General features: G+C 41.2%; 1 protein-coding gene and 1 long non-coding RNA gene across 2 annotated transcripts; both read left to right on the top strand.

Moving 5' to 3' along the window:
- The first annotated feature begins 6,825 nt into the window (after positions 1–6,825).
- LOC127310402 (uncharacterized) lies at positions 6,826–7,988 on the top strand. Its single transcript, XM_071822185.1, has 2 exons — positions 6,826–7,800; positions 7,977–7,988. The coding sequence occupies exons 1-2, from the start codon at positions 6,826–6,828 to the stop codon at positions 7,986–7,988; spliced, it is 987 nt and encodes a 328-aa protein (XP_071678286.1).
- Positions 7,989–8,021: 33 nt separating this feature from the next.
- Positions 8,022–8,711, top strand: LOC127307660 (uncharacterized). Its single transcript, XR_007855701.2, has 2 exons — positions 8,022–8,360; positions 8,486–8,711. It is a non-coding gene; the product is annotated as an uncharacterized lncRNA (long non-coding RNA).
- The last annotated feature ends 8,996 nt before the right edge of the window (positions 8,712–17,707 follow it).

The following is a 17,707-nucleotide window of genomic DNA, read 5'->3' as shown; positions in this document are numbered from 1 at the left end:
GCTGCAGTATCATAATCTTAGAATATCTTTCTACTTATATATTAAAAGCAATATACGGGGTTTTAGACTAGAGGCACCATGTTCCCACATCATTTGGATTATCTTAACTTTTAATCATGTTGCGAGATCAAATTATAACGGCTGCAATCTACTGGACAATATAGTTTCTACTTTCTACTGTCATTTTTTCCGATATTCTTCTTTCTGTGAGCAATTCCACCGGCTTTTTCGGTATTCTCCTTTTTCTCAACAGTTTGGTTGTCGTACCTTCATCCGCTCACATGTGCTGTTTAGAGTTCCTCTCCGTGCCTAATCGATCTGCATATTGTACCAAGGCTTATTCCTGCATATATATACTATGCCATGAGTCTATTGTACTAAGGCTGAGTTAATGATTGACTGCTCTGTTTACCCTCCAAAATTAATCCCCCTATCAAGTTCCAATTTTTTTTCCATGTAAACTTTACCAAACTAAGCTTAAATTGTTGTTGCTACCAATGCCCCTTCAAACCAGGAATAAGTGCATGTGCATAGTGTATCACGTGTGTAACAATTATACCAAACATGTGCATGGAGAATTTGGACATATCTACTCTCTTCTGGTTACTTGATTATCTGAATGTCTGAGAGCTATGGTCATTCTTCACAAAATACATTATTGTTTTACTTCTCAATTAGTTTTCTTATTAATTACTGTTTGCTTGATTAGATCGATAATGTCCCAAATCTGTCTCGGAATCCTATACATATTATCAATTTAAATATGCATCAAAATTTCCATTCTAATATTAGAAACATGTTTCAATTCTGTTGGTTATTGCAGATGCTTGATATGCTTGATTAATCTATACCAATATAAAAAGGCCCAGAGGGGGTAGATCCAAAAGATCGCAGCCGTCAAACACTCATCCAACGCTTCAAAGGCCACCCGACATTAGCGCTAAAACAGTCCGGGGCTGACAATCCAATCGCACGCCGCCGTAATAACCGTCGTGTATGCCAGCGGAAGCCGCCGACGCACACGACCTGCTCGCCGCCGCAATAACCGCCACGCACGCCCGCAAAAGCCACCGACGCACACGCCGCCGCGCTACCCGCCGCTGTGGCTCGCCCGTCTGCCGCGGCCGCACGCTGAAGCCTCCTCTGCACCTGCCGTCCCCTAGGCCCAGCTCAACTGCCCCACGCCGTTGCCTCCGTCTGCTCCCAGCTCCTCCAAGGCCAGATCCTCCAAGGTCCAGCTCCTCCAAGGTCAAGCTCATCCAAGGCCCAGCTCAACCGCGTTTCCTCCTAGAATCCTGAAGGTATCTCGCTATTTTATGATTCTCCAATCCGTGCGTTTGATTTCTCTTGTGGGAATTTGATTAGTATTAGAGTTGTAGTCATCTCTCTATTATTACCACCACGCTTTGTTACAAGCTTTACATACCGTATACATACATGCATTTGTTGCTCTTCTTTGGCACAATTTATGTTACAGCAAGTGAGTGCGTAGTCTCAATAATTGGTTTTTCTGTTTTACATTAAGATTATGTGTTTGTACATCACTCGGGTATCAGTGCATTGTGCATATCGCTAATAGAGTGCTTTAGAGGTTCAGTATTGTCATTTTACTCTTCAGTCAGGGATTAGTGCTACGAAAAGGCCGGATATAAACACGGGTTCTACCAAATCTTGAGAACAAGAAAGAGAATAAAATTTTGAACAAAAGAGTAAATGAGTATCATATTTTGTGATGCAATTAAGTACTGTACATGATTACTGTAGCTACAAAAGTATTATGTATAATAATTTAAGTTGTTTTAATCCAAAATCATACAATTAGGAAGAAGACAAGTCAGACTGTAGCTTACCTGACTTTGTTGCTAAACGTTAGAGGATCCCGTCCCGGGGTCACACATGCCTCAGAACCGACCACTCTGATACATACAGGGAAGAGGTATTCTATAATATCAATTACATTTACGAAAAGTGTAAGCAAACACTACACATGTCAGCGTCAAAGCGCACCCCTTTTCAAGATATCACCAACGGCCAGAATCAAGGTGATTAACAATGACTGATGCTTTCAACTCTCCTATTATTATTTCGACATATAGTAAATTGTGTCATGACTGCAGATCCTAAAGAGGCCAAAAGGCAGAGAAACCGAGAGTATTATGCAAAAAATAAAGATGAAATTGCAAAACACCGGCGCCAAGCACGAGAACTTAAAAAACAAGTTCCTTCAACGGATGCAAACATAAACGAGAACATAGTATGTCATACACCAGATCCTCCACAATCAGGAGTCAGCCAGCTGCAATATAAAACACCAGGTCATATGTTCTTTACTCACGCATATATGTGGCATATTTTTTTAATGCAAATACTGAATTATCATCTACAATGAATTTTGTAGACATGGCTCCACTTGTTCAACATACCTATGCATCTCAATGCCCGGAACCGGAACCATCACAATTCTATGCAGACGGTTCACCAAACCATATACCTGGTAATATAATCTTTCATGCCATTTTTTGCATTTTTTTACGTGATCTTCAAAATCTTCTAACAATGTTTGATGTTCACATGTCTTGAAGCTGTTCTGGGCTGCAGTAATGCTTATCTTCATCAATCGTCAACATCTACCTTGCAATATGATGGCTGTGACTCGGGTACTGGCCTATCAAACACACAACGAGGTCAAAAAAACCAAAGTGCTAAAAGTTGGTACGCTAAATTGTCTGCCGACAAAAAAGCTGACTATATACAGAGGCAGCGGTTAGCTCGCCATCGAAAGAATGTTGCAACTCGGACTGCTCTTAATCATGCAGAAGTATCTCCGATGCAAATTACCCCATTGAGCAACGTAACCATGTCACTTGCAAATGGTACATAAACCTCTATTCAGAAAATTTAGCAAAATATACATAGCGTAACTGTTTCATGCGAGCTTCATTTCATCTGTATCATCCTATTTTCTACTTCAGGTAGCAGGGATACTGCCACGCAATGCAGCGACTCAAGAATGCTTGACGGACATCATAGTGATTGGCTACACAGTAATTTGACTTTCATCTCTCATGTGAGATCTGGACAAGATCTGCAAAATGGATCCACATCTGCAGGAGGACATGGACAAAAGAGCTTCGCTGAACAAAGTGAATATTGCACCAAGAAACGACAGCGTGATTCTTCTGATCAGAAACGACAACATGAAAGGGATCGGTACTCATCAATGACAGATGGTGAGAAGGAAATATGCTTGCGCAAAAAAAGGGAGTATAAGAAATTAGTCCGGGAAAATTCTTCGCCCTTGATCACCTCACATTGCACGCCTTACATGCAAGCACAACCATGTAAAACTAACCCAACAGGTACTGCTGGCCACATGCATATAGTGTATGCATGTAATCTAATTGTGCAGTTCACATATCTCCGTTTTAACTAATATTTATGCAATTTGCTACAGACCAAGTTGACACAAACATCGATGATGAGTCCGATCCTGCAGGCATTTTAGAGCCATTTGAACAAGGTGCTACATTGGAAGGTATATTAAATAATCACACTGTCTATGTACAAATGTGAGGTGTATCAAGCATTATTGAGACAATTCAAAACAACTTGCCTGCAGAGAACTTAGACACATTACAAGAGAAAACAACAATGCATGATGATGATGATGATGATGAGTGCAGGATTTTTAGTGGTACAGGTAACTAATACAAATCACCGAATACCATTATTGCAATCCAATATGCCTTTTGGCGCCTATTTTATTCCTACTTATTTTGTCTTGGCAGGCGATGTGTTTGATTCCTACCGAGTGACAAATGGTGTTTCCACGACCAACTGTAATGATGATCCTTATGACTACGTGTACCACAATCTACCAAGGAAGCATCATGCTTTGAAGCCAGTAAAAGACTGCGAACATTGTGGAGCAATGATGATCCAATATGAGGGTCCTGCTTTCTGTTGCAGAAAAGGGAAGGTGCCTCAAGAGTTGCGACGGTTGTTTACAAGTCAGGTTGATGAGGATGCAAAATATTTCAGAAAGCACATAAGATATTTCAACAGCCACTTCTCCTTCACTAGCCTTGGAGTCACCCTGGATAAGACGGTCAGCACTGCGTCAAAAACTGGGGTGTATACATTTCGTGCACAAGGGGCATTGTATTATAAGATGGACGATCTGGTGCCTGGCGGTCAAGGACCTAGACATCTCCAGCTCTACTTCTATGACACGGATGAAACCTTGGAACATAGAGTTAAGCGGTCTCCAGATCTTGATATCAATATCGTAAGGGCGATTTTGAAGATACTGGAGGATAACCCGTATGTGCAAACCTTCAAGAGTATTGGATCTGTTCCGAACCTAGACGAATATAGGATATCACTAAATACAGATATAAGGCTGGACCAACGAAGGTACAATGCGCCCACAGCTTCCCAGGTGGCCGCGATGTGGGTTGAGGGGAGTGACCCACAAAATACCTTTGATAGGCAAGTTGTGGTGTATGGCAAAGGGGACCGTCCTATATTTATTAGAGCTTACTATGGTTGCTATGATCCTTTGGCGTATCCATTATTCTTCCCGAGAGGGGAGACGGGATGGAACCGTTGGATGCCATATGAGAAACCACCTAAAGTTGAAAAATCAAAGAACCAGGATGACACACCTAAGGTCGTTCATTGTGAGAACCAGAATGACAACGAGCATGAACACTTGCAAGGTGTACATCAGAGTTCAAATGTACAGCTGGAAGAAAACACGGATGAGGTAGAAGAAAACACAGATGAGGTAGAAGAAAACACAGATGAGGTAGCAGGTAATTATCCCCGTGCTGACAAACGTGTTTCACATTTCATGTTTCATATTTTATTCATTGTTAGTGGAGATCAACGATTAATCATTTTTTGATCCATCTTGCAGATGATGAAGAGGATCAGGATGATGATGCAACTGGAGGTAAACGAAAATTTGTCAGCGCCAGGGAGTATTACTGCTTCAAGCTACAAGTCAGAAAAGGACTCTTTAATATTATATTGTTCGGTGCACGGGGATTCCAGCAATGGGCTGTTGACATGTACATCAAGATGGAGACAATGAGACTTGATTTCTTCTCCAAGCCTAAAAATCAAAAGCGCATTCGTGCAGAACTATACCAGGTACCACAATGTTCTCCAATAATTAAGATTTCTAGGTTATATAACACATGAATATACTGAGCATGAAGTTTTGATTGATTTTTTTCTTAAGGGTGTTGTTGATGTTATTGATGCTGGCGAGACACGTGGTTCTGAGGTTGGAAAGAAAATCGTGCTACCACGGACTTTTCCGGGAGGTGATCGAGACATGCAACGAAGATTCCTTGATGCGATGGCGATAGTCCAGCGGTTTGGGAAGCCGGATTACTTCATCAAGATGACTTGCAACCCACACTGGGAGGAGATTACATCCAGACTTGAACCAGGCGTACGCCACAAGACCGTCCGTACCTTGTGGCAAGAATATACAGGCGAAGTTGCGAAGTATGAAAGATCTCTTAATCAAGAAACAATACTTTGGTGAGGTTGCTGCATATGTCCATGTTAATGAGTTTCGTAAGAGGGGGCTGCCACATGAGCACATGCTTTTGATCATGCGATCGGATAGCAAGCTAACAAATCCAGATGGGTACGACAAGGTGATATCTGCAGTAAATTTCGACAAGGACAGGTACCCTGTATTGCATGCTTTGGTGGTGAAGCATATGCTCCACGGACCATGTGGTGCTCTCAAGAAAAATTGTCCTTGCATGATAGATGGTGAATGTCGATTTCGCTATCCTCGGCAGTTCTGTGATGCTACGGAGCAAGGAAAGGACTCATATCCTATCTATAGGAGGAGGCATGATGGTCGCCGTGTGAAGGTCAGAGGAGCTGAGCTGGATAATAGGTGGGTTGTCCCATACAACCCTGGTCTCCTTATGATGTATAATTGTCACATCAATGTTGAAGCTTGCTCTAGCATCAAGGCAGTGAAATACTTATTCAAATACATCTATAAAGGACATGATCGTGTTTCATTCTCAGTTGATCCAGCAGCAGATACAGATGGTGGAGTAATCAATGAGATTAAACAGTATAGAGATGCTAGGTTCGTGGGGCCACCGGAGTCTATCCACAGGATTTGCGCTTTTCCAATGTACGGTGTCTCTCCCTCGGTTCTCCAACTTCAACTTCATTTGGAAAATATGCAGTCTGTCACATTCAAGGAGGGTGATAATCTAGAGGATGTTATCAGTCGGGATTCTTCTTCCAACACCATGCTCACTCAATATTTCAAGATGAACAAGGTGGACCCTTATGCGAGGAACTTCTTGTACAAAGAGTTCCCAGAATTTTATCGTTGGATTAAGTGTAAGAAGATATGGCAGATAAGAAAACTAAAGGGCCGGGGGCAGATTGGGAGAATTGTGTATGCAAATCCTTTGAAGGTGAAAGGTACTTCCTAAGAATACTTATGAATCATGTTCGAGGTGCAACATCATATGAAAATTTGAAGACTGTGCATGGAAAGTTGTGCGCGTCTTTCAGAGAAGCGTGTGAGAAAAGAGGTCTGATAGAGACCGACAAGTCACTTGATGACTGCTTGACTGAGTCTGCTACTTTCCAAATGCCACGTGCTCTAAGAAGGCTATTTGCAACTATTCTGGTGTTTTGTGAGGCGACAAACATCCGATCATTGTGGGAGAAGCACCTCGAGTCAATGTCTGAGGACTACCTTCTAACCATCCCAACAAGGCCGCAGTAGAGCAGATGGTCCTTAGAGACATTAGGGATCTGGTGCATTCGATGGGGAAGGATATTGGCAGTTATGGCCTCCCAGATTTGGATCCGGTAGATGATGGGTGTTCAATTGGTTACTCGAGAGAGGTTCAAGAGGAGATGTCGATCATTCCGGACAAAAAAGATATAAATTTGTATACATCTCTTAACACTGAGCAGCGCGCTGGTTTTGATGAAATACTCTCTCACGTCGTTGACAAAAGGAGCCAGGTATTCTTTGTTGATGGTCCAGGTGGCACGGGAAAGACATATTTGTACAAAGCACTTCTTGCTAAGGTTCGTTCACTAGGACAAATAGCTATTGCAACAGCGACATCTGGTATAGCGGCATCCATCATGCCTGGTGGACGCACCGCCCACTCAAGGTTCAAAATTCCAATTAAACTCACAGATAGCAGCATGTGCAATTTCACCAAGCAAAGTGGTACCGCAGATCTGCTCCGCAAGGCATCTTTGATAATCTGGGACGAAGTTGCCATGACAAAGCGTCAAACAGTTGAGACACTTGATAGGTCCCTACAAGACATCATGGGATGTGATTTGCCTTTTGGTGGGAAGGTTGTGGTGTTTGGAGGAGATTTTAGGCAGGTCCTTCCAGTGGTGACGCGTGGGACAAGAGCGCAGATCACTGACGCCACACTACGGAGGTCTCATTTATGGGAGAAGATTAGAAAGATACGTCTCACGCGTAATATGAGGGCACAAACTGACCCGTGGTTCTCCAGTTACCTCTTGAGAATTGGGAATGGAACAGAAGAGACGATCGGTGGCGATTATGTGCGTCTTCCGGATGACATTGTTATTCCTTACACTTCTACAGAAGAACCAGTGAACAAGCTTATTGAAGATGTCTTCCCATCGCTTCATGAAAACGCCGCATCTGGATCCTACATGAGCTCACGTGCCATTCTTTCAACCAAGAATGAACATGTGGACAATCTAAATACAAAGATGATTGAAAGGTTTCCTGGAAAAGAAAAGGTATATTATAGCTTTGACTCCGTCGAAGATGATGCACGCAATAACTACCCAATTGACTATCTAAACTCCATAACTCCAAATGGCCTGCCCCCGCATCTTCTGAAACTCAAAGTCAATTGTCCTATCATTCTTCTCCGAAATCTCGATCCTCACAACGGGTTGTGCAATGGAACAAGATTAATGATTAGAGCATTTCAAGATAATGCAATTGATGCAGAGATTGTTGGTGGACAACATGCTGGAGATAGAGTGTTTATACCGAGGATCCCTTTGTCGCCTTCGGATGACATTTCACTTCCGTTCAAATTCAAGAGGAAACAGTTCCCCATACGGTTGAGTTTTGCTATGACCATCAACAAAGCCCAAGGGCAAACCATTCCAACTGTTGGTATTTACCTCCCTGAACCTGTATTCTCGCATGGCCAGCTTTATGTTGCACTGTCGAGGGGTGTGTCAAGGCAGACCACTCGGATTTTGGCCAAGCCAAATAATGACATAGATCCCACTGGAAAAAGCACGAAGAATATTGTGTACAGGGATGTCTTGGAGGGATGAAACAGGTTTGTTCTTCCTTCAGTCCGGTCAATTATTATTAGTATTCAGTGTTCCTACTGCATCTATTGAACATATCATTTGATATCGCTCATTTATCATATTCTGATATAAGCATGTTTGTGTTTTGCAGCACCGCTATGTTGCCAGGTTTTGAAATAGGATCTTCCCATATACATTTGATTATATGTATAGGTCTATACAGCTTGAGAACGGGGCTGATACTTGCCTTGGTGGTTTAGCTTTTTTCTCAGTCTTGTTGTTCGCTGCTGTGTTTTTCCATCAATGAAACTTGGCTGGAAAATAATAATTAGAACATTGGATTTTATAGAAATTTCTTACTTATTGTTCCACTTCAATATCTCCCAAGAGTTATATTTCTTCTGGACCTTTATTCTTTACGGTCACATGTTTAGATCATAGTGCCTTGCAGGTTTCAGTACGCCAACAAGTTTCAATTGAGAATTATTATTATTATTATTGCGCTGAAAATGTAAGTCTGCCTCTTTCATATGATCAGATATACTGTTGACATAAGCGTCAACTATATGTGTTTGCGCTATCTTCCTTTCACCCGTCATCTAACAGCTGAATTAAGTAGTGGCCCAGAAGCTTGATTGCCATCGAAACCTAATAAATATTGCAAGTGTAAATGGCGCCAGGAATAGTAGTTGCGCAAGATACACATATAGCAGGTAAGATGCTCTAATTGCTAGACAGATATACTTTCGCTCAACCACAGATTTGTTGTTTATACACAGTATGTAAATACTGATCTGGGTTGACATGCTTGTCAAACTGCTTCTGTTAGGTCTACTCTCAAGTGTCGACACAAATATGGACCAGACGCTGCGAGTCATCCACAGTTTTGCATGTCTGAAATGTTAACAGTACGTTTATTGTACCATTACATGGGCTTGGGGTAATTTAGTTTGGCCAAAAGTGCATGCCATCCAATCCATTTATTTCCTCAGGTTGATTAAACTTGCTCAATAGTCTCGACCAAATAAACAAGAGCTGCGGATTAAAAGAATAGAACCGCTCTGAACCTTCAGGAGGAAAATAATGATGATGATGATGATGATATTAAATCAATCAGAAGAAGGAAAAAAATCTCACTTTGTAGCAATTACTCAATTCTCCACAGATTACACTACAATTATTATAGAATACAGAAGTGTAGTTTTGCCGATAGGAGATTGTTGCTTAAAAGCGTATGTTTGTGATATTCTCTTTCTCAAGTTCATTGCACATTTGTAATCTGTTGCTGTTTATTTCCAACTAAACAGATGATACTTCAAATAGCAAGAACCAATCCGTGAATTTTGCCTTCAGGTTTGTATGTATAAGACTGAATTTTGTTGTTTGGTAGTTGTTGTGAGAATGGGCTGCATCTGCTACTTTGATTGATTTCCTAAGATTACACGTGCATTGCACGTGCACAATTACTAGTTTCACATAAAAGTGGCACATCGGCAGTGGCACATTACAATCTAAATGGGCCTAAAAAAGGGTAAATGTTTCTTCGGCAGTTTTTCAGAAAACAAAATCGAACTCCAAGCCACGTGTTAAACTTTTTTAATACAGACCCTTACTTATCCACTATCTCTATCTATATATCACAAACATTTTTGGTAACTTTTTCAATCTCTACACTAGAATACACTCTGGGATAGAAAGAACGAACAAACAACCACATACGTCACAACAACACCGCAGTTATTTTTACTAAACAAAAAGACATTTTCTGCACTAAAGAGTACTGACAAGACCTAGCCAATATATTTCTCAGCTACTTGCTCAAACTCACAAACTCAGGAATACCTTCATGGACCGTCACGAAGCAAAGTTCTCGATTTGCTGGTACGCTTGATCTGCATCTCCTACGTGACAGTAATATCCATGCTTTGTCTCTCATATCCACTCTAAAGACACCATAACTTAGCAACATAAAGAACTACACATGAACATAGGCCAAAAAAGTATACCCGCTATGCTAGCATCTTATCTATTATATATTAAAAGTACATTACGGGTTAACCAGAAAAAAGAAGAATTACTAGAAATTACCACAAAAATCAGAAACATCTGACCCTCGATTTACTACCTCAACAAACCACAACCAATAGATTATAGAAAAAAACTTATGGAAAATAGAGTTAAAAGAAATTACCCACCAATGCCATTACTTAATTTTCCACGTACCTCTTCATCTTATATTAGATTACCCTTTTCCCTTTTTATCACAACATAGCCGGACGTAGCACCACCTAGCCTAATTCCTTCCCTCAGAAAAACCTAGCCTAATTTCTTGTGTCATGCTTTTTCCACCAGATAGATTTTCTATCAATGCATAGGGATCAAGGAACAAGGAGTGGAACTGGAAGGAATCCATCGCATGAAGAGCACAACCGGCGTGCCGCCGCCAGCGACAAGGCCAAAAACCGATCTAGGTAAAAGAGTCAGCCGCCGTCATATTCTAATCTCAGAAACACAAGTTCTCACGTAAGGTGCTGCCCTATTTGCATGCATACGTACATGCAGAACAGCGTTTGCCTGTTGCTATGCAAAAAAATGGATGGATGGATGAATCTCGAAGGCTTGCTTCATGGATGCATGCGTTTTGTATGTGTGCAAAGAAGGTCGTCACTTACGGCGCCGGAGAAGCTGTATTTCTACCTCCGTACATATCTTCGCGTACATACATGGCGCCGTCGCCTATATATTACGATCTCCGAGAGACCGAGAGCATGCCCTCGCGTATACGCATGGCGCCGTCGCCTCTGTATTAGGATCTCCGAGAGACCGAGAGCATGCCCTCGCGTATACGTATGGCGCAGTCGCAGTTGTATCCTCGCGTATGCTGCGGTAGTAGCCATATTCCGATCTCTTGGCAAGTTCTCACCTAAGCTACCGCCGCCGCCGTATTTGCCTTCTTCATGCGTGTCTCCTAGATGGCCTCCTCCGTTCCTCTCGGCGCAGGCCAAGATGGCTCCAGCACAACCTCCCAACCTTTGGCAATTGTGTTGCCTTTGTTAGAGCATACCTGCTAGGAGGCCTCTCTGGTCTCCGCCATTCCACAAAGAAGGTCGTCACTTACGGCGCCGGAGAAGCTGTATTTCTACCTCCGTACATATCTTCGCGTACATACATGACGCCGTCGCCTATATATTACGATCTCCGAGAGACCGAGAGCATGCCCTCGCGTATACGCATGGCGCCGTCGCCTCTGTATTAGGATCTCCGAGAGACCGAGAGCATGCCCTCGCGTATACGTATGGCGCAGTCGCAGTTGTATCCTCGCGTATGCTGCGGTAGTAGCCATATTCCGATCTCTTGGCAAGTTCTCACCTAAGCTACCGCCGCCGCCGTATTTGCCTTCTTCATGCGTGTCTCCTAGATGGCCTCCTCCGTTCCTCTCGGCGCAGGCCAAGATGGCTCCAGCACAACCTCCCAACCTTTGGCAATTGTGTTGCCTTTGTTAGAGCATACCTGCTAGGAGGCCTCTCTGGTCTCCGCCATTCCATCCGTGGCGAAAAGCAGCCATCGTAGTCCGCTAGATCCAACGCGTGTGTCTATTGTCAAGATCTTAACATGGAACATGCACTCAGGTTGATCTTTGAGTGGAGATCCATCTACGTACACTTTAGTTGATTTGTTCCGCCGGTAACAAAAACTTAGTTCTCTATTTTAAGGTTCTAAAAAAGTTCTGCAGATCTTTTGTTTTGTACGAGCACTTCAATCATAATTTGTTTACTCCCCTTGTATACACCATTGCGTGCAATTATAAGTTGACATATTTATTTTGCTGAACATATGAATTACTGTATTGATGTGTATTGTGAAGATGGAAGTAATACTTAAACACTTCCGATTCTGTTACATTGATTTTTTCTTCAGCAATTAGCACCGTGGTGATTGGGAGCTGCTGGTATTCTCATCTCAGTTCTTATGGTCATGCCCTTCATGCGGTTGCCGGCAAGATGCATTACTTCTTGCTAAAGTAGTCCTTCTCATGTTTTCATTGCTACAGATCAGAATATCTAGAGACGTTCTTGCATATCTGAGATAAATCCCCCTGACTGGAAAAGGCGCCTAAAAATTCTTGCCAGATCATAAGGATCAAGATATCTCAGTAGGCTGGATGTAAAACACGGATTTAATTGTCAAGCTGCAATCTTACATTTATTTTCTTTAGCAATTATCACCATGGTGATTGGGAGCTGATGGTATTCTCATCTCAGATCTCATGTACAATACGGTGGTCCTGGTCGTCTCGAGAATTGATGGCTCGAAAGGCATATATACTTCCTAAGGAAGGTTCCCGGATTTGTAGAGTCGGGCAATTGCATATCTCTTGCAAGCTCCAGGTTTGTTCATCGGATACAGTCCCGCTAATTATCTCTTTCAGTGTGTATGTCCCATTACCATCTAATAAATATGAATTTACCCTTGCTGTTTGAAAAGATTTTACATATTAAAAGGGGCTTCGTTACATCAGTTGATAAAACTGAAAGTTGTACTGCAGAACACTAAGGCATTACTTTACAGTTTTCTCCTATTGTGCTATGAGATGGAACTCCAAACGTAAACATAAAGACTAAGGAATCAGTGGCATGATAAAGATGCTGCAGATTGTGTGGATAAGCATGTCGGGTAGGCTGCAAGGCGCAACCTTGTAGCAACGGTACTGCCGAAAATGAGGAAGGTGAAGAGCTCAGGGACGACCCATGGCATCTCAGGTACAGAACAGTACCAACACCACACGGGTGCAACGTGGAGAGAAGTTTAGTGTTAGAGCATGTACAGCGGCAACATCATAAGGAGGCTGCAAGGTTAGGTAAATCTTGATAGCCTGAAGTGCTATGTTGCTTACCTAATTTACTGATGAAACTCACTCATATAAGCTTGGATATCTTCACGGGCTCAAAGACCATCATGTATCTGAACAAAAGCAATTTTAGAATAAAGGTTTAGCTAAGGCAAGTGACTGTTACAAAAGTTGAAAGATTTGCTTCCATGCTGACATATTTCATATTTGTCATTATAATTCTCTAACAAAGGTCAGGTAAAGCCACCTGTAGCTATGCTGTAATGCTGAAACCTGAAAGTTCTTTTTATTCTCTCCTCCCTGCAGTTCTGAGCTTACGTGGTATCCTGGTGGAAGTAATGATTTCCTTATAATTTACCAGCTTGACTTAAAATCCATTGGTAAGGCTTTTTCGTAAAAAATGCAAAAGCCTTGCGTTTCGATGCATTGATAGAAAAAAGATGCTTTCTCTCATGTTATCCTATCATTGTAAATTAAGAGAACAGAGTGTGAGTAGCATCTAAATACATGCATTAGTTGGACCTTAGACAATCACAACATATCATTTGGTAAAGCAAATGACCCTCTCTATACTAAATTTACCGAACTGCTTATGAACGTACTTGTCACACAAATTGCTTCTTTACCGGGTCCAAAGAGTACCACCATGTTTTTATTCATTTCACACATAATGTATAGAAAGTAGTAAGAAAATGCTTCAATTATTGGTATTTCCAAATATGTATATGGTGTAACCATCTCTTAGACTTATATAGTTAGATGCCTATAGTATAGTGAGACCGATTACACCAGCATACTGATCAAATATCATATACACACGGCCTACCAAATCATATAGGAACACACAAGGATCTTAATTCTGCTTTCTTGGAAATGGCAGAACGATGATGAACTTCATGAAACAATGACCACAAATACAATAGAAATTAATACATATAAGTTGTTATACCAAAATCCTACGAAAATGTAGTGTTACCTACACAAATATAGAAACATTAATGAAATCATCAATTGGTTTATTAGATCGTACTTTAGATGATGCCCTCGCATTTGCGAGGGCCACTTTGCTAGTTATATTAATAAAGATACCTGAAAACTATAAATCACGTAGACCATAAACATTAACCCCAACACACTTCGCCACCCACCGATGCAACAACACCGTCAAACAGGCACACATCATTCTGCTAAAAAACATTAAAGGTACATGAACTATCAGTGTTCCTCTTTATTAGACGATAACAACCATCAACAATAAAACCTTCCCCCCACACCGTTAGACAGCACGGGCGCGGCGTGCGCCACATCATTCTGCTAAAAAACATTAAAGGTACATGAACTATCAGTGTTCCTCTTTATTAGACGATAACAACCATCAACAATAAAACCTTCCTCCCACACTGTTAGACAGCACGGGCGCGGCATGCGCCGCGCCGCACACTTCCTAGTACTTTTCTGATGATTGAGGTCGGTTTAACAATTTACAAAAATAATGATGGTTATACTAGATATAAAGACTAAAAATAATAGGGAATGCAAACTGTGATTACCAGCATATGATTCTGGTCCTTCGAGATAACTGCAGTACTGATATTCGCTCATCTTCAGAATCCATGGATTTAAATTATAGCATTTGTCATCTTGAAAGAAAAGAGAAATTACGAACTGAATGAAATTAATTCTAAATTAAAGAATCAGTAATCTAAGAAATAATTGGCAGAAATAAATTTCGAAAATTGGATATGAGTAATAAATAGAGATACAAATGGCAATTTATATCAGCAATCGTGTACATTATATACTGGATTCAGCAGCACCTGGATACGAATTGCTCATCCATGTCTGTTTTCAGATACTCGTCACCGTTAACCTCCACATCTGAACAAATCTTAACAATATTTATCAACTCTTGGCTTTGGTTATTTGTCTAGCAATGTAATAACTAACAAATTCTGTGGAACAACCGAACAAGTTAATCCCTAAAAAGTTACGAAGAAGGTTAACAGAACCAGAAAAGCTAGCTTGTCCTAAACACAGGCTACTGGAGAAGACAGGGCGGATATCCTCAAAAGAACTTGCTGACCTTTGGCTTCCATTCCATGACGGAGAAAAAAAGGATCTGTCTCAAAACGGGTGGTCGCATGAGCGCCGGAAGTTGGGCTAACAATCTTGCCGCCTTCAGGCCACGTCGCGGACATTCACGAGAGGAGATGCAGTGCGGCCCCGATCCCCGGCTTGCCGCCGCCCGTGTCCAAGGAGATCTGCGCGAAGAGGGGACGGTCGAGGCGGCGACGTCGGTTCTCTCAAGCTTGGAGTGATGGGGGCGAGTCTGGGCATGGTTCGCGGTGCCTCTGCAGGCGGAGGCGGGACTAACGCGACATGCGGTCGGGGCGGCGGCTCCTTGCCAGAAAGGGGGTGAGGAGGTGTCGCCGAGGGGCAAGGGGGTGAGAAGATGCTCGTGGGAAAGATGGGCCTCCAAGGTGGCAAGGTGGTTCCAGAAATCGGGGAGATCTGAAGCGCGCCGGTTTTCTTTCGCGGATCGCGTCGATTTTTTTCCTTCAGGGTGGGAGCGGAAGGCCCGACGTACCAACCAACCGTACCACCACCTCTAGATATTTAATATAGTAAAGATAAATTTAACACTACGGGAGAAGAGGACGTTTGTAATATCCCAGGTAATGGGGTTATAAAAATAGAGGAAACAGATGTGTGCATTGCATTCATGCATAGAAAATCTGGGGAATTTTTGCGCTTTAAAGTAAAACAGTCACAGTAACTGAAGTTTCACTTGACCTTGGTGGAATTGAAGTAGCTCATCAAGTCAAGCGTTATAAACCTCAATGTGACTTTGCTAAAACCTTGTTTTGGGTAGAGATAATTTGATCTAAGGGGTTAGATCAAATGGAATTAAAATCAACACAAGAACTTATTAATCAAGGATCAACTACTTGATCTTATTAAAGCTCACAAGTCACAACATGATATTCCTTGCCATAACATATGAACATCCATTTAATTGGAAACCAAGTAACAATAAAATGGAGAAACCATTCTTCACTTATCTTTTCTATGTCCTAAACCAATCCATGATCCTACCATGAACCTCATGGTATTCATTTTACTTCATTATTGGAAACATGACAAGGAGATCAACTCTAGAAATATATATTCTTCTCTATTCCAAATTAAAACACATCAAACCTAGAGAGGTGAGAGTTCTATATTACTTATTAGAGAAGCCTTGACAAACCTTAAGCTAAACCTTGGATATACATCCAAGTATTCAAATCATCATCTTCAAGAGGAAACCTAGAGTATTTTTCAAGACATTCCCAAGAGAGAGGACCTAATTATGTTAAACCTAGATATTGATGATCACATCAAACTCTAGGGAGCCTAACCTTAGGTTACCATTGAATTCCTTCCCAAATGAGAGAGACCATTTATACCAACCTTAGCTATACCTATTTAAGAATCAAGGACACCATTGAACTAAAGTATCAGGTTGTAAACCATTTCCCCTTGGAGTAATGAGATAACCTAATATCACATGGAATAATATCATATCCATGAATTGATAAAGCAAGGAGGAGATTAATTCAACCAAGATACCCAAGTGGAGTCTAGACTTGATACCTATTGAGGTATTGTGAATACACCATAAACCCTAGAATAACTATTCCTATGAAAGAGAGCTCAAGCTATGGTGCTACACTCAAGTTAATTGAGGCAACACTTGAACTTAAGGGAGAGAACTATCCATATGTCCTAATAATTAAATCATCATTCCTTAAGTAAAACTATAAGTTATTATCTCAGGCATTCTCCGGGAATATAAATTAGTGAGGTAACCATAGTAGTCCCATCCTAGAAAGTAAAATAGAAGAGCTATATCCTAGTTGATCAAGACAACACTTGATCATGGAAGTGAAAACCCATTCCATTAGAAATACTTTAGGAAGCCAAACCTTGATCATTATAAATTGAGTAATGATCATAAACCTTAGGATTTGAGGTAGAAGATATTAAGAACAAGTTGATCATGCTTAAACCATGATCATGCTCTTGAGGTATGTGAGGATAAGTTAAACCCTATATGATAAGTAGATGTCATTCACCACATGAAGTTATAGGAAGATCATTAGTAAGCAACCCTAGGTTATACCCCAATCATAACTTGTGAATCACTTGGTGATCATAAGTAGAACCCTATCTACATTTCACTTATTCCTCAATTAAAGAAAACAAGAAAACCTTAGAGTTGAACTCTATACTTTATATGGTGAGAAACCATTCATACATATAACCAAAGTTAACTATAAAAAGAACCATAACCACTTTAGTTACTTTAATCTTAAATTTAGGATACTAATAGAAATCTATTGGTATAAGGTAAAACTAATTCTCAAGTTCTTAGTAACTAAAGGAGAACAACAACCATTAAGCAAGTAACCACCTCATCATGGATAGGGGATATTAAACCCTAACCAATGCAATATGGTGTCATCCCATCTCTATAACCTA

This window comes from Lolium perenne, chromosome 6, assembly GCF_019359855.2.
Source record: "Lolium perenne isolate Kyuss_39 chromosome 6, Kyuss_2.0, whole genome shotgun sequence".
In the NCBI taxonomy this organism is placed as follows: Eukaryota; Viridiplantae; Streptophyta; class Magnoliopsida; order Poales; family Poaceae; genus Lolium; species Lolium perenne.
Note: the sequence above shows the minus strand (reverse complement) of the source record. Positions and strands in the feature narration are given on the sequence as shown.